Source organism: Mustela erminea, chromosome 1 (genome assembly GCF_009829155.1).
Source record: "Mustela erminea isolate mMusErm1 chromosome 1, mMusErm1.Pri, whole genome shotgun sequence".
Taxonomy (NCBI): Eukaryota; Metazoa; Chordata; class Mammalia; order Carnivora; family Mustelidae; genus Mustela; species Mustela erminea.
Window position 1 is genome coordinate 159512382 of NC_045614.1, and position 23429 is coordinate 159535810.

The window sequence follows — 23429 nt, forward strand, 5'->3', positions numbered from 1 at the left end:
ATTCCAGTATTATCTGATCTTAACTTTATTAGTCACATCTACAATGACCCTATTCCCAAATATAGTCATGTTCTGTGGTACTAGGGCTAGAACTTCAACATATGAATTTGGGGAGGACACAGTTCTCAATAACACTAAAATAACAAATCTTCATTCAGGTGGTACCGTTTTGATGGTTAATTTCTATTTTGAAAACATCAATTTGTCAAAATAACATCTTGTTTCATGAGTCTATGTGGAAATTGATATGATGATATTTATATAATCTACTATACTACACAAAAAATTGTATGTTTGTAACATAGAGAGGGAACATGGAAAACATTCAAGAGGCATGAATGTACATACCATATTTTGTTGAATAATGTGTGACCAATAGTAAGTTTTGTGGGAAAGACTGCTAAAGATTCTGAAGGAAACTGTGTATGAATCAAAGGCATTTGGTCTTTATTTTATAGACATCAAGGAACCAGTACAGAATTCAAAACTTATTGAACTATAGAAGGGTATTAAAAAGGGTGAATTGTGTGTAAATTATTCATCAAGGAACCTGACTTTAAAAAGAAAGAAAGAAAATGATGAGGTTGGAGAATGGACCTTGGGAACTAGCAATTCAGAGGTTTTTGGTGACCTTGGCAGTTTAATTAGAAACAGCTCAAGAACCCAGATTTTAATACATTGAGGAATAAGTCTGGGTTTTAGGAAGCTTGGAGGTGGTACAAAGGAGGGAAAAATCAGGTCTACGGAAGGTGATTCGTTATTTGTTAATTTGTTATGGTTGCTATTGTTTTAAATGAGGGCAGCTGAAGCATGTTGGCAGGCAGCAAAAAAAAAAAGGAAAAGACAGAAGAAAGAAGTAATTGATATAATAAGATCCTGGAGCAGGTCATCAGCACTAGAGAAAAAGGTCTCTGAGATGTGATGGGTGGATTCTGACAGAAGTGGAGGTAAGAGATGTTATTTGATGACCTCTGCTTCTCTGTGAAGAAAAGAGACAAGGTTACTTCAGAATGAAGAGTAGGAGGTAAGTTAAGAGTTAATTAGAGTGATAAACGGAAGATGGGAATATAAAAGGCAAATGACTGGGAATAATAAAAGAACCGTAAAGCATTTCTGAAACACCAGCTGGGAACCAGGAATCTGGAGAGGCCCCAACCTATACAGTTTGGGCAGTCCAGCATTGTTCAGCAGCCTGGGAGCTGAGGACAACACGCATGAGTGTGTTCATCTGGGCTCAAGAACTAGCTGGGTACACCTGAGAACCATAGATGAGGGAATTAATGGAGCCAGCAGAAGTCTTTAAAGTTAACGACCTTGGGGTCTTCGATGATAGAGAAGAAACTGGAGATTAATAGTCTGGGGTGGAAAAGGAGGGAAAAAGTGAATGTCGGAAAGTCTTTGGCGAGAAGGTCAAGTTCTTGTTTTCTAGAGCCATGTATATCCTAATAAGGAAGCCTGCCCATACCATACATATCTTTTGACATCAGTCTGAAAGAAATCACAGAAAATAGAATGAACACTTTGGAGGGCGTAGACTAGACTGAGAAAAAGCCTGCAGGTTAGGATTTCATTCCCAACTCTGCCAAATAACTTAACTTCATGTAGCTTAATGGCTTTGCCATCATTAACATCATTGTTTCAGCTTGAGGATCCTTTGGGAAAGCACGTTACTTGTATATATAAAAGTAGAATAAATGGGGCAATGGTGATAATAATTGACAAGAGGCAAATATTTTTACTTTTTGCCTCAGAGTCCAAAAGTGTACTGTTGTTTCCCTCAAAGCATGCTTGTTTATTTCTCTCATTCTAAGATTCTCTATTTATTTTACTAGTGAGTCTCCAGAGCTGGCAATCTCTCCTTTGGCACACATTCTCCCTTTCTGTGTGTCTTTTTCCTTGTTTCCTCCTGCCTTTAGGCATTGAATGTGATGGTTTGTCTCAGCAACCTTCCCCCCACTCAGTGACCAAATAAAGTATTCTCATAAGCTTTGGATTGGAATTTTTTTTCCAAGAAGACAGAGCTAAAAATTTGGTGCTTGGTTAGAGAATACTTTCAGGTACATCCCGATGACACTGTATAGCTAACCCCTCATGCCCTATGCATTCAGATGAACCCTGGTATCTCTCTGTGGTATTCGTAAGGAGAGCCCTGTTCCCAGGGACCTAGTCTCCAGATGTCAGATTGGTGAAGTAGCCAACCATGTTATTCACTGTGACCATGCTCTACTTATCCTCTACTTGCTTGAGTGACTGTGATGAACATAATACACTGGGTTTAGTGGTTTCCTAATGCTGTGAAAATTTTTACGCTCCCTCTTTTGATATTGTCTGTGTATAAGTTAAAAAAAATAGTTTGAGGGGCATTTCAATAAACAACCCTAATGAAGTTCCTTTTTTCCTTGCAAATATAAGTCCCTATAAAATTCCAATTTTTCCCTTCTCATGACTCTGTTAAAACTCTTTACAGCACAGCTAAAAACCTGCTGGCCTAGAGATTTATATGACCAGACATACCATGAATTTTTTAAATCTCAAAAGTCCCAGTTTCTAGTTCTTGGTCAATCAAATATAGGTTGTATTTGCCTGTATATATATAATGTAAAGTCTGTTGTCACAAGTCTTCTCTAAATTCTTTTTCGGTTTTACTATCCTCTAAAATTGTCCCTGCATGATTCTGTGTTACAAAGAGATAAAGGAAAGAACTTGAAGAATGGAGGGGAGAGAGTATGTCATGATGGAAAGAGAAAGCACACTAGGGAAGAAGGAAAACCAACGAGGTGATGGAACAAGTAGTGATTTCCCTTTGCCCTAGTCCTCTAATAGTGCTTTTATGTTTGGTTGTGATATTCCTCTCACCTAATGCCCCAAATGGCCTCCTCTGAGCCATTTGTTCTACAAAAATAGTCTTTTCACTGCCTACCTATGCCACAGGTCAGCTTAACATCCTCTCTTAGCCCCTCAAGCCCCTTACCCGTGGACCCTGGGGAGTCAGACCTATTGTCATTAGTTCCTCCCTCCTATCCAGTGCTGGCATGGAGAGTGTTAATGGCTGATGTAAATCTGAAAAGAACTCTACAATAATTTGGTTTTACATTATTAACATTCAAAATATAAACAGGTAAACTACAAGTTGAGTTCATTAATTCTTCCTGTATTACTTAGAAAGATGAAAACTGCATTTTTAAAGAAAGGATTGATTGGTGTCATGTACGTATTTGTTCACTTCTGTTTATGCAAGATAATAAGAGTATTAACATGGAGGTAAAACAATGGTATTTATAATTCCATCACCACCGTTTGTAATAAAAAGGAAATACCTAAAAGAAGTGGGGAGAGAACACTTGCTGCTCTGTACATATATTACATTCTTCCATTTTTTAAAAAAAGGCGTATGAGGAAGAAAAAGTTTAATAAGTTGAGGAGGAGTTAGTGTTCTTTATATCATGTTCACTGAAACTGACCTAAGATTGCTAAGTTTAGAAAAGACTAAAATATGATGGAGGGATACCTCCTTATAAGGAGCCTAGAGACCAGAGACATGTGCTCCATTAAATCCTCTCGGAGATTGAGATTACTTGAATGAGACTAGGATCTTTTGGGGGGGTGCTGAAATGTCCTATCTTGGAGAGTAGTGAGTGCTGTGTCTGGCAGACCTGATTCATAATTTTTCTATAACTCAAGATATGCTTCCTAGGGGCTGAGGCCCCCAAAATGAAATAAGTTTGTAATAAGTTTGTTTGAAATAAGTTTGTAAGGACCCATTTCTAACACTTAAATAGTTCTGGGCAGACTTTTTTAACATTTTCTCTGCTGTTTGCAAAAGAAAATAATTGGTGGTGGAGAAGCGGTTTCTTACCTAAGTAGGAATTAGCAGAGTTGATAATATAGACCATAATAAAGAGGTCATTCATGAGGGCTTAGTCGATGTCAAAGAGCAATTGGAAAGAACGAATAAGGAACAAGAGGGGTTAAGTGGACTAATAAACCTGTCAGTGGTAATGGAGGTATAACTTTCGAAAGTATACATTAGAATGAAAGGTCCTTGAGAGCAGGTGTGGAGTCCAGTTAGCAAAGTGGTTAAAAATGACTCTGAAAAAACATTTGTTAAGTTAATGAATTAATACATGCCTCCATCTGAGCAGTTCTTTGCATAGTCTCCCTTATCTAACCAATTCTCAAGAAAAGTTCAGAAACTTTGTTAGGTTCCCCAATGAGATAGTTGAATTTTAACAAGGGTATAAAGTGACTCATTTTTAATTTATTTATTTTAATCCCATTCACAGTCCTGTTCTTGTTCACCCATCTAGGTAACCACATTCTATTGTTAGTTGGAACAATTTTACAGAAAAGTGATGGGAAATAAGTTCAAAGAGGTGGTAAGGGTTTCGGCTTCATAGGCCATGGCAATAGCTTCAGAATCCCAAACATCAGTGAGGCTGGAAAAGTCTGATGGGCAGGAGCCTTTGAAATCACAACAACCCAATTTTAGGATTACCAGATGAAGCAGTTTCAGCCAAAGGCTAGAGGCACACATGAAAGAGCTTGATTTAGGATATATGTCAAAAAATTTCTGACCACTGAAGATAAAAAAACAAAGTGTGCCTCATTGGACCCTCTTCTTTCCATCCTGAATCGGTTTTACTCACCTAACCCTCCCAGTTGGCACCCATACCTACCAGAAGCTTAGGGAGCGATAGTGAATGTGTTTTAGAACTTTCACAAGGTCTTTGGTTCCAAAGCATAGTTTTTAAGACACTTCAAACAAAAATTTTAAATATTAGATAGGTTTCATTTCCCCTTGTACTGACTGTCTGCTGTGCTAAGAACTATGGAATTCTTGGACATTTATTAGTGTGTGCATAAATCACTTTGCAGAGGAAAAGGAGGTTGAAAGTTCATACAAAAAGTGCATGCTCTATGACCGAGTCCTACCAGAATGAGCCAACTTGGCACACATGCTGTTGAGAATGTGAGGGAGCTGATAGTCGACCTAAGATGGGACATTCAGGGGAGGTCATTTTCTTGTTCATTTATGTATAAATCTTTAAAATTCTGAAGCCATAGACTAGTATAACTGAAGGAAATAGCGCAGAATTGTTCTTATCATGTAGCAGAGATGACAGACTTAAAATCTGATGGCTCTCCCAATAGCTTCGAGAAGAACTAGGGACTTGTCTGGTTCTGTTTGTCCGCCCAAGAAGTATTTCCGTAATTTATCCATGAGGGTTTCTAGCAGAACCTTACACTTACTGTCTAAATTAATGATACTCCTTTCTTTTGCCATGACAAAAACCACTCTATGCTATATACATTATGTTAAAGACTTTTTTTTATTTTAGCATGTGGACATATTCTGTAAAAGCATTTTCAGTTTCATCACATTGACAAGCTGATTCCATTAAATCACCCACCATCATCATGTTCACTTTTTTCTTTTTTGAAAAGTTAGAAAACAGTGATCATCTCAGAGTTTTCAAGTCATTCACTTTGGCAAAAATAAATCTGGGAAAACCTGAGCCTGTTCCTTGAAGTGGGAAAAAAAAAAAATAAGATGAGTTATATCATTTTCTCATTGGCCCTTCTCTTGAAGCTGCTAAAGACAAGGAGGGAGGCTGGGTCTTTTTTATCTTTTCTAGTAAAATGAGATGTAAAAAAAAAAAAAAATTATGGATATAGATCAAACTTTTCTACCTCATTATTTATTATGTATTATTTGTTATTTAAAATAGAAACCTCGGTATGTTGAACAAGTAACACGAAAGTGTTTAATTCAAACTTTTTTTTAGCATTTCTGCACCCTCTGATAAAATGTTATTTGGTTACTTTCGGGTTACACTGCTGTTTTGAATTAGAGCAGATATACCCTAGGTCTCCTATCACTGTGCTTTCCTCACGGAGAAGAAAAAAAAAATCATCTGATCATGCTACTGCTGGGTCATTTAAAGCATTGAGTGGATGTGTGAAATGAGGGGAAAAAACCGCTCAGTATGGGGTTAATTAGCTCTGTGGAGTTGTGGGTGGGTCACTTCCTCAGGACCAAATCATGCAGGAGGAAGCACGTGCAGACGTGTAAAATGAAAAGAAACCCATGAATCCTCAGACTCTGGGGCACAAATTGATTGCCTTTGGAGACAAGAAAGGAACCCTTTTGCACCAGTGCTTAGGGCTTCACTGGTCAGAGAAGAATGGAATTCCCTCTAAATGTCTGATGTAGGCCTCTGTCAGGCACTAAAAAAATACAGTTGCAGTTGAGAAAACCTTGGCAAATCTACACTTTTTGCAACTGACCTCCACTGAACTCTTTTAAAAATCATGTTATCTTGCTCACTTTCTTTAACGTGCCTTATTTTCTGGGTCTCATCTTGGAAACAACGTGCTTTCTTCCTGAAAGTCTGGGCAAATCCTGTTTTCCTCATGGTGTTTCGTGGACTGCCACAGGTTCCCTGGCTGCTGAGCTCAGCTCTGCGCGGATTAGGCCTGGAGGATCCTCATCAGCTTGTTTATAGTCTAAGCCCTTCCTGAAGCAGGAGGTGAAAAAACAGTCAGGAAACATCCTCAATGCCTAGATCGTTAATAGGTGAATCTGAGAATTCAGGTATTTACAGGGAAATTTCACAGGCAGAGTTTTGAGAGATATTGCAAAAAAGACTCCTTCAGTATGTGCTAACCAAAGGCCCAGAACCAGTGGAGATTAACTGTGAGGAAATCTCTACTGAAGAATATTCTAGTAAAGTGTCAGTACAAAACATTCCTGTTTGCTTCTTGAGTTGGAGAAGCAGTAAAATTGAAAAATTTGAAAATTCCAAAGCAGAATCCACCACCACCACCACCTACAAACAAAATTGCCATACTTCCTCCATTGCCTGTGGAAAAACCTGAATCTAGAGCTTATAAAGAGAGTTAAGAAAAAGCAGATTCCTCTGAGAGGAAGTGTTGAATTAAATTAATAGATTTTTCAGATAACTGAGAACAAGTTGGACTTGAGGAAGACAGAGAGCTGACCAAGAGTGTCCCCACAGAGGCAGTCCCAGTCAGATTTGTTTCTTTTTCCACAGAGGCAGTCCCAGTCAGATTTGTTTCTTTTTCTTCAACTGTCTGATATGATAGGCATGTGGATGTGAAAATATGGATGTGGGAATAAGAAGAGATGGAGACAGGCCATTAGTAAGTTCTATGAATGCTTTTTTTTGTTTCGTTTATTGAGGTTTCATCGACATACATTATAAGAGAATAATATATTGGCTTCAGGTATACAACATGATGATTCAATGTTGGTATATATGGCAAAATGATCACCGCAAGTTTAGTTAACACCTGTCACCATGTGTAGTTCCAGAAATTTTTTGGTGTGATAAGAACTTTCAAGATTTACTCTTTTAGCAACTTCCAAATATTCAATAGTGTATGATTAACTATAGTTACCATGTGGACATGTACGCTATATCCCCATCACTTATTTATATTATAAATGGATTGGTGTACTTTTTAACTACCTGCACCCATTTTGCCTACTCCCCAATCCCCACCTCTGGCAACCACCAATCTGTTTTCTGTATTTATGAGCTTGGTTTTTGTTTTGTTTTTTGAATATCACATATAAGTGAAATCGTATGGTTTTTGTCTTTTTCTTATTTGTCTTATTTCACATAGCATAATACCCTCAAATTTCATCCATGTTGTCACAAATGTCCTTTTTTTGAGATGACTGAATAATATTCCATTGTGTATATATACCACATTTTCTTTATTCATCTACTGATGGACATTCGGGTTCTTTTCATATCTTGGCTATTATATTAAAAAAATACTGCATTGAACATGGACATGCATATATATTTTTGAGTTAATATTTTTATTTTCTTCAGATAAATATCCAGAAGTAGAATTGCTGGATTATATAGTAGTCCTATTTTTAATTTTTTGAGGAAACTTCATTCTAGTTTCCATAATGACTACACTAATTTGCATGCCCACCAACAGTGCACAATGATTCCCTTCTTCCTACATCCATGCCAACCCTTATTTCTTATCACTTGGATAAATAACCATTCTAACAGATGTGAGGAGATATTTCATTGTGGTTATGACTTTCACTTTCTTGATGATTAGTGACATTGAGCATCTTTTCATTGTACCTGTTGGCCATCTGCATGTCTTCTTTAGAAAAATGTCTATTTGGGGTGCCTGGGTGGCTCAGTTGGTTAAGTGTCAGACTCTTGGTTTCAGCTCAGGTCATGATCTCTGAGTCATGAGATGGAGCCCTGTGTTGGGCTCTATGCTCAGTGGGAAGTATGCCTGGGATTCTTTCACTCCCCCTCTGCCCCTCTCCCCACACATATGGCTACACATACACACACTCTGCCCCTCTCTCTCTCCAATAAATAAAATCTTAAAAGAAAAAAGAGAGAGAGGGAAAAAAAAGAAATATCTATTCAGATCCTCTGCCCACTTTCTTAATCAGATTTCTTTTTACTATTCAGTTGTATTAGTTCTTTATATATTTTGGACAGCAACCCCTTATTGGATATATAATTGGCAAATATTTTCTCCCATTCAGTAAGCTGCCTTTTCATTTTGTTGATGGTTTTCTTTGCTATGCAGAATATTTTTAGTTTGACACAGTCTCACTTGTTTATTTTAGCTTCTGTTGCCTTTGCTTTTGGTATCAAATTCAAAAAGTCATTGCCAACACCAATGTTAAGGAGCTTACCCCCTATGTTTTCTTTTAGGAGTTTCTTCTACATTCAAGTCTTTAATTTATTTTGAATTAATTTTTGTGTGTGGTATTAAGTAGTGGTCTAGTTTCATCTATTGTATATGGCTATCCAGTTTGCTCAACACCATCTATTTAAGCTACTGTACTTTCCCCCTTGGATATTCTTGGCTTCTTTGTCATAAATTAATTGACCATATGTAAGTGAGTTTATTTCTGGGATCTCTATTGTGTTCTATTAATCTATGTGTCTCCTTTAACACCAAAACTGTAGTGGGGTTTTTTTATGTGTTTTTTTAAATATTTTTAAATTTTTTTAATACCATACTGTTTTGATTACTACAGCTTTGTAATAGAGTTTGAAATCAGGGACCTTGATGCCTCTGGTTTTGTTCTTCTTTCTCCAGATTTCTTTGGTTATTGGGAGTCTTCATATTTCCATACAAATTTTAGAATTCTTTCTTCTATTTCTGCGAAAAGTGCCATTGCAGTTTTTATGAGATTGCATTGAATCTGTAGATTGCTTTGGGTAGTATGGACATTTTAACAATATTAATTATTATAATCCACAAGCACAGAATATCTTACTGTTTATTTGTGTCTCCAGTTTTTTTCATTCATATCTTCTAGTTTCCAGTGTACAGGTCTTTCACTTCCTTGGTTTAATTTATTCCTGAGTGTTTCATTATTTTTGATGCAACTATAAGTGGAATTATTTTCTTACTTTCTCTGATAGTTTGTTGTTAGTATATAGAAATGCAACTGATTTCTGTGTATTGATTTTTGTATCCTGCGACCTCACTGAATTCACTGTTAGTTATAACTGTTTTGTTTTGTTTTGTTTTGTTTTGTTTTGTTTTCTGGTGGAGTCTTTAGGATTTTCTATATGTAGTATCATGTCACCTGCAAATACTGACAATTTTACTTCTTCCTCTCCAATATAGCTGTCTTTTATTTCTTTTTCTTAACTGATTGCTCTGGCTAGGATTTCCAGTACTGGGTTGAATAAAAGTGGCACAAATGGGCATCCTTGTTTTGTTCCTGATCAAAGTTTTCAGCTGCATCTATTGAAATGATCTTAAAACTTTTATCCCTTTTTTGTTGATGTGATGTATCATACTGATTGATTTGCAGATGTTGAGCCATCCTTGCATCCCTGAAATAAATCCTATCTGTTATGGTGAGCAAACCTTTTGATTTATTGTTGAATTAGGTTTGCTAATATTTTGTTGAGGAATTTTTAGTCTATATTCATCAGGGATATTGGTCCGTAATTTTCTTTTCTTATGGTATCTTTGTCTTGTTTTGGCACAAGGGAAATGTTGGCCTCATAAAATGAGTTTGGAAATGTTCCCTCTTCTTCTGTTTTTTGAAAAAGGTTGAGAAGAATCAATATTAATTTTTCTTTGAATCTTTGGTAGAATTCACCAGTGATACTGTCTGGTCTTGGACTTTTGTATGTAGGGAGTTCTTAAATTACTGATTTAATCTCCTTACTAGTAATTGGTCTGTTTGAATTTTCTATTTCTTGATGATTCAGGTTGCATGTTTCCAGAAATATATCCATTTTTTTCTAGTTTGTCCAACTTGTTGGCATATAATTGTTCATAGTAGCCACTTAGGTCCTTTGTATTTTTGTGGTATAAGTTTTAATGTCACCTCTCTCCTTTCTGATTTTATTTATTTGAGCCCTCTGTCTTTTTTTCTTGGTGAATCTAAAGATTTTCAATTTTGCTTATCTTTTTGAAGAACCATCTCTGGTTTTATTAATCTAGTTTTTTGGTCTCTATTTCATTTGTTTCTACTTTGGTCTTTGTTACTTCCTTTCTTCTACTAACTTTGGGCTCTGTTTTTTCCTTTTCTAGTTCCTTAAGGTGTAAAAATAGGTCATTTTTATTTGAGATTTTTCTTTATATGAGATTTTTCTTATTTCTTGAGGTAGGCATTTATCACTATGAACTTTTCTCACAGAACTGCTTTTGCTGCATCCATAAGTTTTGGTGTAAGTTTTATAAATTCTAACAACCAATGTTATTGCTTATTGTACCATAACTTTTCAAAATTCAAGCTAGTGGTTAGCTTGACACCCTTGCTGTTGAGTTCACTCCAGTCATTTGAAACAGTATAAGCAATGGCTACATGCAGCAACCATTATCCTAGTTAGGTTGTCAGAGTCAGCTTAATGACTTTTTTTTTCTTCTGTAGTGATATTGAACAACAGCAACAACAACAAAAATGTTTCTTTTGAACACTCTTAGACCTCTATCCTTCCAAATCCTGATCATAGCGTAACTAACCTCAAGAAGTAATTAGTGAAGACTAGAACAATATCCCATAACAAGTTAGCTATGAAGAAATTGGCATAGTTTATCTCTTTGGTTCATGTTCTTATGAAAATAGTGTGTTGCAATATAAAACTATATTTCTTTCTCCCAGTCTTTTTTTTTAAACCAGATTATTACAAGTTACATTGGGATTGATTTTTTTACTAACAAAGTTTGAATAACACTCAAAGGCTTTAGTAGGCAAAGTCCTTCTTTAGAAATAGCTTTCTTCTATAATGTACTGCCAATTTCTTATGTGTGTGTATTTTGACCTTCCTGATGCCTCTGCTATGGGCTGACTGTTGATTGGTACATGTTAGTGCTTTGCTTATAAGAGTTGGGCAATAGTTCAGTGATCCAGTCCAAATGTGGGCCATAGATAGAATAGGCTCATCTTCTATTTAAGAAATGTATCAAACTGCTTTAAATGAAGTTGGTTCAGACAAGGACATTGGAACTGTTCATCTAACCCTGTGCGCTGTATGTAATGGACACCTGCTGAGCTCCAAAACTGCAAGGTAAATAGACAAGAAATCCAGTAACTTGCCATCCCTGTGAGAGCTTTCTCTTAGTCTGTTATTAGATTTACATTCTTAATCATATGGGGCCCATTTTGGTCATTTAAAGGGACTTGTTCACTGGTTCTCCCGATGTCTTTGAACATAGTCCTGGGAATAATAATAGTGAGTTCTTATACTATTTTTCTGGTCTTTTCTAACTTTTTGTTTTAAATTGGAGATTGAGTTAATATGCATATTCATACCAGGTTTATGAAATATTCAGCTAAATTTCTTAGACATGAAAGCATTAATTGTTAGAATGTTTTACTCTAGCTAATCATATGTTTAAACTATAGTAGGTTCAAGTACGTTTTTCCTCAATTCTATTTGTGACATATACACTTGGCAAATTGAATCAAGATGTAAGCATTATAGATACTGTTTTGAATTCAGTGACTTACAGATTTTTTGTATTGCCTAATCCTCTTCAAACTGTAGAATGTATTTTACTCAACTGTGTTGTGGTTCTGTACAATTTTTAGGATCAACATGTTACAGGATTTTGTAGTCATAAAGAGCTCACGATGAGAGAAGTTATTGAATCTATCTCCTGACTGGAGGCAGAGCTGCATTTATTCCATCCAAAATAGAAGAAGATCTTTCCTATTTTTAAATAGCCATGAAGATAGAAATTTCATAACTGCTCTTAGCAATCTATTTGATTATTTACCACTTGCACATTTAGGATGTTCATCTTTAAGTTTTAACTTAAATTCCTCACTGGACAGTTTAATATCATTATGCCCTAGGACAAAAATATCAATCATTATCTTCTTTATAACAACTCTTACAGCCATAAAACCATCAAGACATACCTCAGCTTTTTCTTTCTGAGGCAAAATTATCCCAGTGTTTTAAACATTTATTTTTGTTTTATGGCTCTTTCTGTATAAGAGTGGCAAAGGGGACTATTTTAAAAAGTTCTATCATATATGAAGCCTCTGAGAAAGACACTGCATATTTTAATTTCACTGTGCTGATGTGGAAGTAGCCACAGATTTTTCATTATATGCTGATGGACAGAGCATTTGTGTTCATTTAACCTTGAGGTTGAAACTTGTTCCCAAAAAAGTAACTGACTCATAGCATTGGCTAGACCCAAGAATAAAGAGCATCAGTTTTCCTAATCTTAAAGCTCATCTTGCCCCCACTCCTAAAACGCACTAAAATTAACTTTTCCTTGACCTCTCTCTTGTGCTATTTATTTACTGATTTAACAACTTTTTTCTATCATCTTTGTCTCCTAAAATAGACAGACAGCATTTATTCAACAAATGTTGGATGGTCATGCTGTGTTTAGGACACTATGCTAGGCTTGGGAAATTCAGGTATGAACTGTTAGCAAAGGCTCAAAGACAAAGATGTCCTAGGCGTGTTCAGGGAGGAGCCAACAGCCTGTCACAGAATATAAGGAAGCAGCAGTGTTGGGGGGCAGTGGGTGGTGGGGAGAGCCAGAAACAAACAAACAAACAAACAAACAAACAAAAACTGAGAGAGGTAGATTGGGGCCAGATTGTTAAAGATCTTGGATTCTCTTAAGCAAATAGTTGATGGTGACAAGGACAAAAGTAACCTTTTTCGATCTGTATTGTAGAAAGCTCTTTCTAGGTCTTTAAAACACATACTGTGCCCATGCTGTCTTCTTGGTTTAATATCTAACAGATCATTGGGTATAAGTACCCACTTAATTTATAGCTTTTGGTTTAAATTTTATGTCATGATTTTTTTCCTTTGAATTAAAAAAAAAAAATTTGAGAAAACCATTTGAGTAAAGACAGCCTTCTGTTCACACTGATCTGGATGTTTCTTTCTCCTGCTGTGCCTGTATTTATTCCAAAGCCCTCTGTACCACTAACATGTTACTTTCTGTGTTTACACACTGAGGAATCTCAGGATGAGTTTCCCTTGCAATAGATTCAACCTTTTTGGGCCAAATGACATTAGTGGTGGTCTGTGAGCAGCATTATGACCAGATATTTCCCATTGATTGGACCGCATGGTAACAATGCCAGACCTTTTTAGCATCCTCTAAAGGATATCAATGTACTATAATAAAAGGTCCTGGTATACCAATCTGTTTGAAACCCATGAATCTACAATTTCAGGAGTTTGAGATATAGAAGGAAAGGTTGGTTGGGATCAGATTGTAGAGAGCTCTTGACTGCCTTCATAACAGAGTTAGGTCTATTTTAGAAGCTATAAGAAATCATCCTGAATGTATGAAATGAATTCAGTCCCTGCCCTGCCACCCCACCCAGCTCTCCAGCTTTTATTTCATTCTTATCTTTCAGGTCCTATATCTGTAAGAATCAGAGAGAGTCAGGAGGATTTGTATGGGATGGGGTGGAAGGTCAGTTTGTGTTAGCAATGTCTCAGACCTAGAAACAGTCCTAGACCTAAGTGCTTTAGCTTTTGAATTCTCTCTTTTTATTGATCATTATCTCATCACCTAATTTTTTTTTAAGGCACGTGCTTTTCAGATTTAACAGAGCATACTAAGGAGAGGTAAGGCACCAATGATTTCCTTATCATTCTTTTCAAGATGGATCTAATAATGTGATAGTCTTGAAAAGCAGATCCTAAGATATGAATGACCATTTGTGGCATTTATAATCTTCTCAAGACTGACCAAAAGGAATGAAAATACTTCAAGAGCCTTGTCTTCGGGAGACTCCAAAATCTAGCCAGTGGGAGATTGCACATTGTTCTGTATGCACTTCCGAATAACGCTTCCATCTGACTTTAACTTGTAAACCTTTTGCCAGATAGAAAATAGGGAATTAAAAACCTCTGAATTCAGGGCGCATGAAATGTCATTAAATCTAGCATAAAATTTCTTGAATCTGTCAGATAAAGGAAATCATGTATCCATAGAGAAGATGGAATATCAATTGACAGGAACCTATGAAGCTGGCACTTACTCTGAGAGACATGTGAATCTAAAAATCCAATAGTGCCTCAGCCTTTGAAAACACAGAAGCCAGAAAGGTATTAGGAAAATCAATAAGGTAAAAATCTTCATCCTACTGTTTGGAATGACTCCCACATAAGAATTAATTAACACAATACTTCTAGAACATTAAAAGGATGTTAAAATATTATCTCTACCCATAGAAAACAAAGATATAAACCCATCTAACTTCTAGAGAGAGGGTTGAAGAGAAAAGACTGGAAAGATTACAGGCGCATGTAAGAGGTCATTTCTGTCCTGTTGTCACACCATTTACCCTCTTCAGATACAAGGATAAGTGTTGAACTTCAGTTCATCTGAATTCCTCAGCTCTATCATCAATGCTGTGACACATTCTAATTTTCTGATTCATTTGTGATGAATAAGCTCTCTCTTTTCTATTCACAGTGCTAAAAGTAACCAGTTTTCATGAGTGAGTTATGATTACTTATTTTCCATTTTTGTATTGCACTATTATTCTCCCTTCGCAAAGTTTCTCTCACTCTTTCTCCACCAGTGTGAAGCCCATGTACAAAAAAGCCCTTGGACAGTACTGCTGCCGAGCCTTCAGTCAGTCAAGAGGAATGAAAGACTGACAACCCGATTCCGTTTTTAACCCAGCCAGATACCTCAGCTGGCAAGTGGCTCGGCTTCCGCACCATAAAATGGGTATAATAATAGCTTTCCCTTACCACTGTGAAATATTTAGAATGCAAATGAAGCCAAACCTGTCTCCTTCCAAAGGAGAAGCTTAAGCTAGCCTACAAAATCCTGAATGAGCCCAGATTTCAAGGGGAAACGTAAAATGGGAAGTACCTAGATGTAGCGTAATTGAGTGGCTAAAAATATGTAAACTTTGGCATGGTACAAACTTATTCAAATCCTAGCAGCTGTGGGATTTTAACTTAGGGTAAGTTCCCTAATTTCTCAAATCTCCCTAATTTTGTAGTAAATTGGAAGTTAACACTGTTTTGCTCTTCTAGTCAAGATGAAATGATCTACAGCTAATGCTGCTTTCCAAACTCTTCCACGGAAGTGATCCTCAGGATAGAGTGAGTGATCGAGTCAGTCCTCAGGCTGCGGGCCATTGCTTGAAGCAGTCCGACACACATGAGACTTTTCAGGGAGCTTTCAGGGTTCCTCCTACAGATACATCACATTCTTCATTCTACTCCACAATATGCTCTTACTTGTTTCACTGAACCAGAAATTCCATGAGGACAAGAACAGTGGCTCTCTTATTTCTTCTGTAACATCCAAGAAATGGTTATCAGATAAATCAACATATGTACAAATAAGAGTTTAAACTACTTAGCCACAAGGACAACCGACCCTCCAAAAAGACAGTCATGTCTTGATTATGTATTCCACGGCCTGGTGCACTCCTATTACATTGCTCCCCATCCCTGGGTAGGCCCCCATTCAAATCTGAGAAGCATTTCCTTCGCAGGATGCCTGCAGCCACAAAAGGTGCTGAGTAAATAGCAGCTCATCTCATTTCTCTGCTCGATACTCCTCTACCTCGCTGTTCCTAAGCCTCTGTGGACTTTTTAAAAAGAAATTATAAGGAGTAATTTACTCTTTATAATTACCTATACTTAGGTAAGTCAGAGTCTGGGAGGCCTTGAGAGGGGTCTGTGTGTCCCTAGCTGTATGCACCCATGTAGAGCTCTATTTTCTTTTATTTGGGGGAGGGGTCCTTTTTTTTAATTTAAAATCAATTAATTAACATAGAGTATATTATTAGTTTCAGAGGTAGAGTTCAGTGATTCTTCAGCCCCATAGAACACCCAGTGCTCTTTACATCACGTGCCTTCCCCAATGTTCATCACCCAACTATCCCATCCCCCACCCCACTCCCTTATAGCAACCCTGTTTGTTTCCTATGCTTAAGAGTCTCTTATGGTTTTTCTCCCTCTCTGATTTCATCTTGTTTTATTTTTCCTGGGTTTGTTTTTTTTAGTAACTAGAATCATGTTGTATGTATTGTTCTTTGATGTGCTTGTTGGAATGTTCTCAGCCTAACACACTCCTTTTATCCATTATATATGCCACAGAATTAGTCTATTTTCTATACATGTTGTTTGCTCCTGGCTCCAGCTTATAGTGACTTGTTCAGCTTCCTAGAGGTGATAAATAGTGGGATTTCATGGGCTTTTTCTCCCCTCTCCTCTAGGCCAAGGGTGGCTAAACTGGAATTCATGGATGACCTTCATGGAGTCTGGAAGATTCTTGGAATTTGGTGTTTTTAAGGAATTTCTTTGGGGAGGGATTCTTACAGGGATCCGTATCACCTCAAAATGTTGGAAACCATTGCCCTTGAACATTACATAAACTGAAATCAGAATTGACTAATCTTTATTAATAATACATTTAATTAATAATACATTTAGTTCCTTAGAGATTGACACTATACAATAATTTCTACTGGGAAATCACAGAACACAATTAGACTTCACCATAACCACCCCTTTTCCCCTCTCTACTCTTGCCTCCCCCACCATGTTTTAAGGTCCTGATTCATTTGGGCTTTATAGTTATGTATCCTTTGCTAGATATTTATGCTTTGAGCCTAGCATGCTTAATGCAAATGTTTTTCATTGTATGCAAAACTAGATAGATAATTCTTTGCATTTCAGATGAAAACAGCTTACAGACATATAAGGTGAATATCACTTAGGCAAAAAAGGGCATATATATCAATAAAATAACAATTTGAACTGAACAGGAATAAACCTATGTAGATTAATACATATTCTCAAAATTGCGGATTGTAATTCAATCAAGAAGTAGGGGCCTTTTGACATTTATGAACATTTATAAATTGTATAAGAACTCTGAGATTAAATTTTTAGTCTTAATATTAAATTTGGTATAGGTATTATTGTTTTTTATTAATATATAAAGATGACAATTATATCCAATAAAATCTTCAATTTAACTTGGCTTTAATTTGTCGTAGACTGCGACATACACACTGTGATTTTTCTCTCCATCTTGGATTCCTGTCATTGGCAGTCTGTATGTCACTTGACATCCCAGAAAGACATCTCTTCCAGACCTTAGATGTATTAGTCAATCTGGGTACAATTTACATTGATCTCTTTTGACCACATCAAAAATTTAACTTTGACTGATAAACTTTTATGAATAAATGCTCCTAGAACCTTGAAAAGGAAAGTTATGTGCTCAGATATAAGAACATAAATGCTATAGTTTTAAAAAAGCATAATGTATTATTGAGAGTTATTGGGTTTATAACATGCAACAGAGAAATGATAAGTGAGCATATTTCATAGATAACCACTAATCATATTTTTCTCCTTTTTCACAAAGGTTGGGGGAAAAAGCAAGCTCAAAAAAGTTGGGAAGGAAGGAAAAAAAGGGAAGGGGGAGAGGGGGAGGAAGGAAAGATATTTAAAAAATAGGCTGGCGCAATGGTCTAGGTTCCTGGTTTGTAGAAGGGACTAGAATGTAGCAAAACTTAGAACTTTAAAATCTTTGAAGACTAGTCAATCTTCATATATTTTCAAGTGTGTGTGTGTGCGTACTTCCAATGAATCATACGTAATTTAATTATCTTGCTTAAAGTTTTCATTAAACTCATCAATTTTGTGAAAGCATTGGAGACTCCCAGCCTCTCTTGTGTTAGCATACATTATGATCCAGGCTGCAGATTTTCACCTTAACTCTTATTGTTCAAGGAAGGAAGCACCATCCTTCATATTGACATGTGCATAGACAGGGTTTCACATTAGCTATAAAGAGAAAACTTTTCCTTTGTAGGAACCTCCATGATGGTGCACTTGTCTAGAAGACTTGTTCAGTAGTGAAATCTCTTTAATCAACAGGTTTGTTTGTGTTTGCTCTAGTCTTGTTCTATGCTGCTAACTTATATAATCAGATCTCCTACTTGATCTCTTTTAGTTTGATTTGTTTTGCATATTTCTGGAGACCTTCTATGAAGTGGTTAAAATCATGGTGTCAGAGAGGCAAGAATTCAGTCAGCATACATTAAGTCCTTGACATATCCAAGTAGGGTATGGGTAGAGAGACCTGCTTTGTTTTCTCAGTATCCCTGTTTGTTTTGTTAATATCTCAGGGATCTTTTGTTTCTTCAGTTTTATTTTTCTATAATAGAAGCTGTCAAAACAGTGGTGAGCAGGCCAGTCTCATCATAACTCATTTGGCTTATGAGTTGAAGATTACAAAGGAGAATTATCGTATTTGAAATACAGAAGAAAAAGCTGTTAAGATCAACTCCCCACAAACCTGGGATTTTCATCATTAGAGATGGGTTTGGGGAGAGAGATGTTTTCATTTAAAATCATTCTGTCAGAGGTGACACTCCTAGGCCGGAGAGAAGGGGCTGAGGAGGCGGCATGCGGTCCTCAATCCTCGCCAAGCCAGCACGAGGCTGAGTCGTATCAGGTCATCTGCTGAGGAGCAGTGATGTGTGGAGGGCTACCTCTGTCCAGAGGATCTTCTGGGCATTAAGCATACTGAATTTACCCTTAAAAGAGCCAAAGTTTATCATCAGAGTTTTATTCATCTTTTCAAAATTAGTTTAAATGTGTCCTGTACTATACAGTAAAGCCTTTACTTGTTCTCCTCAGTGCTGTCCAATAGATATTTATGCCGTGATAGAAATGTTCTACCTCTAAGGCAGCCACCAGACACAGGTGGTTATTGAGCTCTTGAAATGTGGCTGGTGTGACAAAGGAACTAAACATTTCGGTTTTTTATTCAAGTTTAACTAACGTAAATAGATAATATATATAGTGGCTACCATACTGAAGAGCGCAGCTCTAGAAAATAGCCATACCATTTGGATCAGAATGAAGTTAACGAAGAAAGAGGTTGGCACTCCTTGTGTATTTCCTTGCCTGGAAATACTGTGTTGGTCATATAGCAGGAGGTCACACCTTTGGAAAATTCTATGGGGCTGGATCTCTTTTTTTTCCTTCGGCTACAGGAGCAACCAGTTCTGTCTATAACTTAGATTGGTTTTCCTTCTCCCTGTAGTATCTCGGGGTTCATTTTTAATTCTTTGTTTTTGTTTTTGTTTTTGTTTTTCCAGTTCTGTGACCATCAGTCTGTGGCCTGACCCTTCTCTTTATGTAAGTAAAAGTGGTTTCTTTACTTTTCAAGAAGGTGTCGCATTGGGGAAATTCCATCTTTGTTGACATGTTTTCTTGTTGACTTTGTTGTGGTTTCCTGCACTTCTTCGCTACCTATTAGCTTCCTTTGGGTTTGGTTCAGTGCTGTTGGTGGTGGTAGTAGTTGCCATCCATGAGGGAGCTGAAAAGACCGGGGCCGTAGGCATTGGACTCCTATAAAGACTGCCTTTTACTCAGCCGCAGCTGCTGTTTGCAGAAGTCACTGCTCCTCTACTGTGGAGCTTACGTTCCTCAGCTAGGTATCTTCAGCAGTTGGGCTTTTGGTCCAGTGTCAGTAAATGGGCAATTATTTTTTCTTCGGTTACACACCCATCTCTAGGTTCAATAGTTTTTAATTTCAACTTCTGGGTCAGAGCTTTCATTTATGGACTAAATTTCCAATACCCTTTTACTCAAGAAGTACAAGCATGAGCTATCAGGCTGGATCCATTTAGGCTAAAATTGTGTCTGTCATCACAAGTCCAGAAAAAAGAGAGAGAGAGAAATCTGGCATTACATGTGCTAAGAGGGGTATGGAAGGTACTGTCCTTTTTTAGAAAAAATGAGAAGTCATTTGAAAAGGGAGAAAAAAAGAGACAGAAAAGTTGATTCCAGATGAAAAGAGAGAACATTTGTTCTTTAAAGCCTAAACCAGGCTGCACGGAATGGATTGGATAAGTTTTATGTCAGGCTGCTCATAAGAGTTTCTACAGCAGTGAACCCAAATAATCATAGTTACTCACTACATGAGACACCATCCAAACATGCTACAGGTCCAGGGGCAGTCACTTTACCTGATAAATAAGCATTGCATTCTTCCCAGCTGCTTCAGGCTCTCTGATGAACCCTGTCCCCTTTTCGCAACATCTGTCTTACTTCGCTGACTTCTCACTCTGAGGTATTTCTTGTGTGGTAATCATTTGCACAGAAAGGGGGTTCCCCTGGCTTGCCTGCATGTGCATGGCTTCCACTAACATTCCTAGAAGGTAGTTGCAAATATATTCAGGTGAGTAGAATCCCCCAAAGGACAGACTGTAAGGCTAAAGTCCAAAGTGACAGCCATTTGACAGAGAAAGGAGATTGGCGAAACTCCCAAAAGACGACGGGGACTGTGTGTAATGCATTTATACAGCAGGGGCAGATCTTCCCTGCCCCTGACAAGTCTTGTTATTCCTTATTCTCTGTGTTGATAGAGCAGGTCTGTCAATGCTTTGGAGGGTGTCAATGTGCATGCTTATGGTTACCGCTTTCTATTTCCACATCCCAACTTCAGTTACCCAGCACTGCATATTTCTAGTCCTCCGACTGGCAAATCATTTTCGTTACAGTTCTTTTGTGTAAAAACAGTTCACATAATAGCTCCGTGTTAGACAAGGCATTAATCCTCCCATCACCAGGGATGAGTCAGCACGGTGCACTCCTGCCCGCACAGCTCAGCTATTATGACGTCAGCACTGTAGGGCAAGCCTCAGACACAAGCAGTACAGGGGACTGGAGACCTGTGTCACAGATTAGAAATCGAGGGGGAGACCTTTGAGATAAAAACGTAATTGAAAGGCTGTTTCTGGCTCATAGGAAAATGTGAAACTGATTCTATGCTACATCAACCATTAATCAGGCAGCTTCTAGAGAGATCCTAGTTTTTAACCAGAGACAGGGCTGAGAGAATGATCTGTAATGGGCTGACAGCCCATTTCTATACCCACTAACCTTGTCTCACCCCCCAGGCCAGGCTTCGTGCTTGCTTGGGTTGTTCCAAATCCTGAGGCTACTTTTATTTCAAGGGTGACACAGCCTGTAACAGTCCTGCTGTCCTCGAGTGCCCCACAGACACAGCTGATGGCTCCAGGGGTGGTGCCCCAGATACCTATCAAAGGTAAAAGAAAAGTTTCTTGGGAACAGATCAGAACATTATCTCCCCAGTGTTTCTAGTTCCCCAGTGCCTCTTCAATGGCCTTCTCCAAACAGGTGCAGAATTCTGCCTTCTCTCCCAGGCACTACGTTTAGTCAAAAGTCCCAATCTGGATTTGACACAGATTTCAGTGGGAACTGAGCAGCTTCCAGATGTTCCCCCCAAGAGTTCTCCATCCCATTACTCTTTAGCAGAAACGATGAGAAGCCCTCCATATCCTGCCACACTGCCTTAAAGCAGGTAACACAGTCTTAACCTATTTGAGAAACCAAGTTATTTTAAATCAGACCTCTCTACAGTTCAGGCTCAGATTCATTCTCAGAAGAATATCTTTCAGTATTGAAAACTCAATATTGCAGAGGCTGAAAATTCACTGCCTCAGTGACATTCTCTGCTAATGAGACATTCCTCCATCCACACCTCTGTCCCTCACTCTTCCTTTCACCCCATGATAACCATCAGAAAGTGCCTTACTGCTGCGATCATCTGCCTTCATTAGATTGCTAACAGGCTCCATGCTTAGCTTATAGAAGCTAATGCTACTGCTTGGCTTAGTTTTGATTAATTACCATGCACAGCTCTTGTTCAGTTTTCAGTCAACAAACATTTATGGAAAACTAGTCACTGTGCTTGGTTCCTGGAATGCCACGATAAATAAGAAATGCTCCCTGTTGCTAAGAATCTCACAGTCTGGTAGGGATGATACATAGTAAATAAAGGCTGTAGCATGTGGTGGACACTGGACTGGAGGCGTCACAAGATGTAGCAAGAGGAACCAGAAAAGAGTACCTACCTGCAAGCTGGGTCTAAAAGTCTACAGAATGATTTCAGTTTACCGAGTCAGTGTAGGGGAAAGGAAAGACAGGGAGATTGTAATATGGAAAAAACAAGAGCATTTCCAAAGTCAGGAGGTGTTGAGCAGCAGCCAGCTCTGGAGGACAGTACTTCAGTGTGGCTGGAGCGTGGTGGGAGATGAGGCTGGAGAGCGGGTAGGAGACAGATTGTGGAGGGTCTTAGAAGCTGTGTGAGGGAGTTTGGATGTGATGTGGCAGGCTTGAGGAGGCTTTGAAGAAATTTAAGCTGATTTATGTTTTAGAAAAAGAGCACTCTGACCATGTAGAGATGGTTGACTGAGAAAAGAGAGATGAGGTCAAAGGTAAAAACCAAGGGCTTGGACTGTGCAGTGGGGGTGGGAGCAGAGAGGAAAGGCCTTCTGATAGTGTTGACATAGACACTGACATCTGCGTGATGACAGCATATCTTGGCCTAGTGCACAATCCTTGCCTTCTAGGAGAAAGGTTGATGTGTTGTATTGGGCCAAATTTCAGACCAAAGCACTCAACAGGAGACAAGAATTTGAATCTGACCTCGCACTGAGCTTCTGCCTGCTGGTCTCCAGAGAGGTGTGACTCCTTCTCCCCCAGTAGATTTGGGGGAGTGTCAGACAGATAAGGAAGAAGCCATTTCCAATGTCTTGCTTTTCATTTCTTTCACCTGAAATCAAGACATTTCTTAATAATATCCTCCTAAAGTTGAGCAATACCCAATTTCCTAACATCTTCCTATGCTGTCTTTTTCTAAGAAGTTCCAAGCCATTGAGCTGAATGGCAACGTACGTGCTGGTGGTGTTGAAATAGTTCGGTATGTTTCCTACTTGTTTCTGAATTAGAGTTCACCATAAATGTGCTTTTCTCTAGTTCACTTTGGGCTGCCAGGACAATTTAAAGGAAATTTTCAACAGCTTATGTTTCATGGACCATGTTCTCTTTTGTAAATGGGAGGGTTCGTGTGGGTGTGTTTAAGTCTTCTCT

General features: G+C 37.9%; 1 protein-coding gene and 1 long non-coding RNA gene across 22 annotated transcripts in view; one reads left to right on the forward strand and one right to left on the reverse strand.

The window, feature by feature from the left end:
- ZBTB20 (zinc finger and BTB domain containing 20) overlaps positions 1 to 23429 on the forward strand; it is a 785951-nt gene that overhangs the window by 602047 nt on the left and 160475 nt on the right. For all 21 annotated transcript variants that reach the window (XM_032360146.1, XM_032360066.1, XM_032360076.1 and 18 more), the window contains one exon: positions 19628 to 19667. Coding sequence is in view for 1 of the 21 variants with exons in the window: in XM_032360237.1 (XP_032216128.1) it covers positions 19666 to 19667 (2 nt within the window). In the remaining 20 variants the exon portion in view is untranslated. The remainder of the gene's footprint in view (positions 1 to 19627; positions 19668 to 23429) is intronic.
- Positions 1 to 23429, reverse strand: part of LOC116600156 — a 49252-nt gene that overhangs the window by 24483 nt on the left and 1340 nt on the right. Inside the window, exons 2-3 of the long non-coding RNA XR_004289522.1 lie at positions 22986 to 23112; positions 21417 to 21573 (exon numbers count right to left, since the gene is read on the reverse strand). This is a non-coding gene — a long non-coding RNA (uncharacterized LOC116600156). The remainder of the gene's footprint in view (positions 1 to 21416; positions 21574 to 22985; positions 23113 to 23429) is intronic.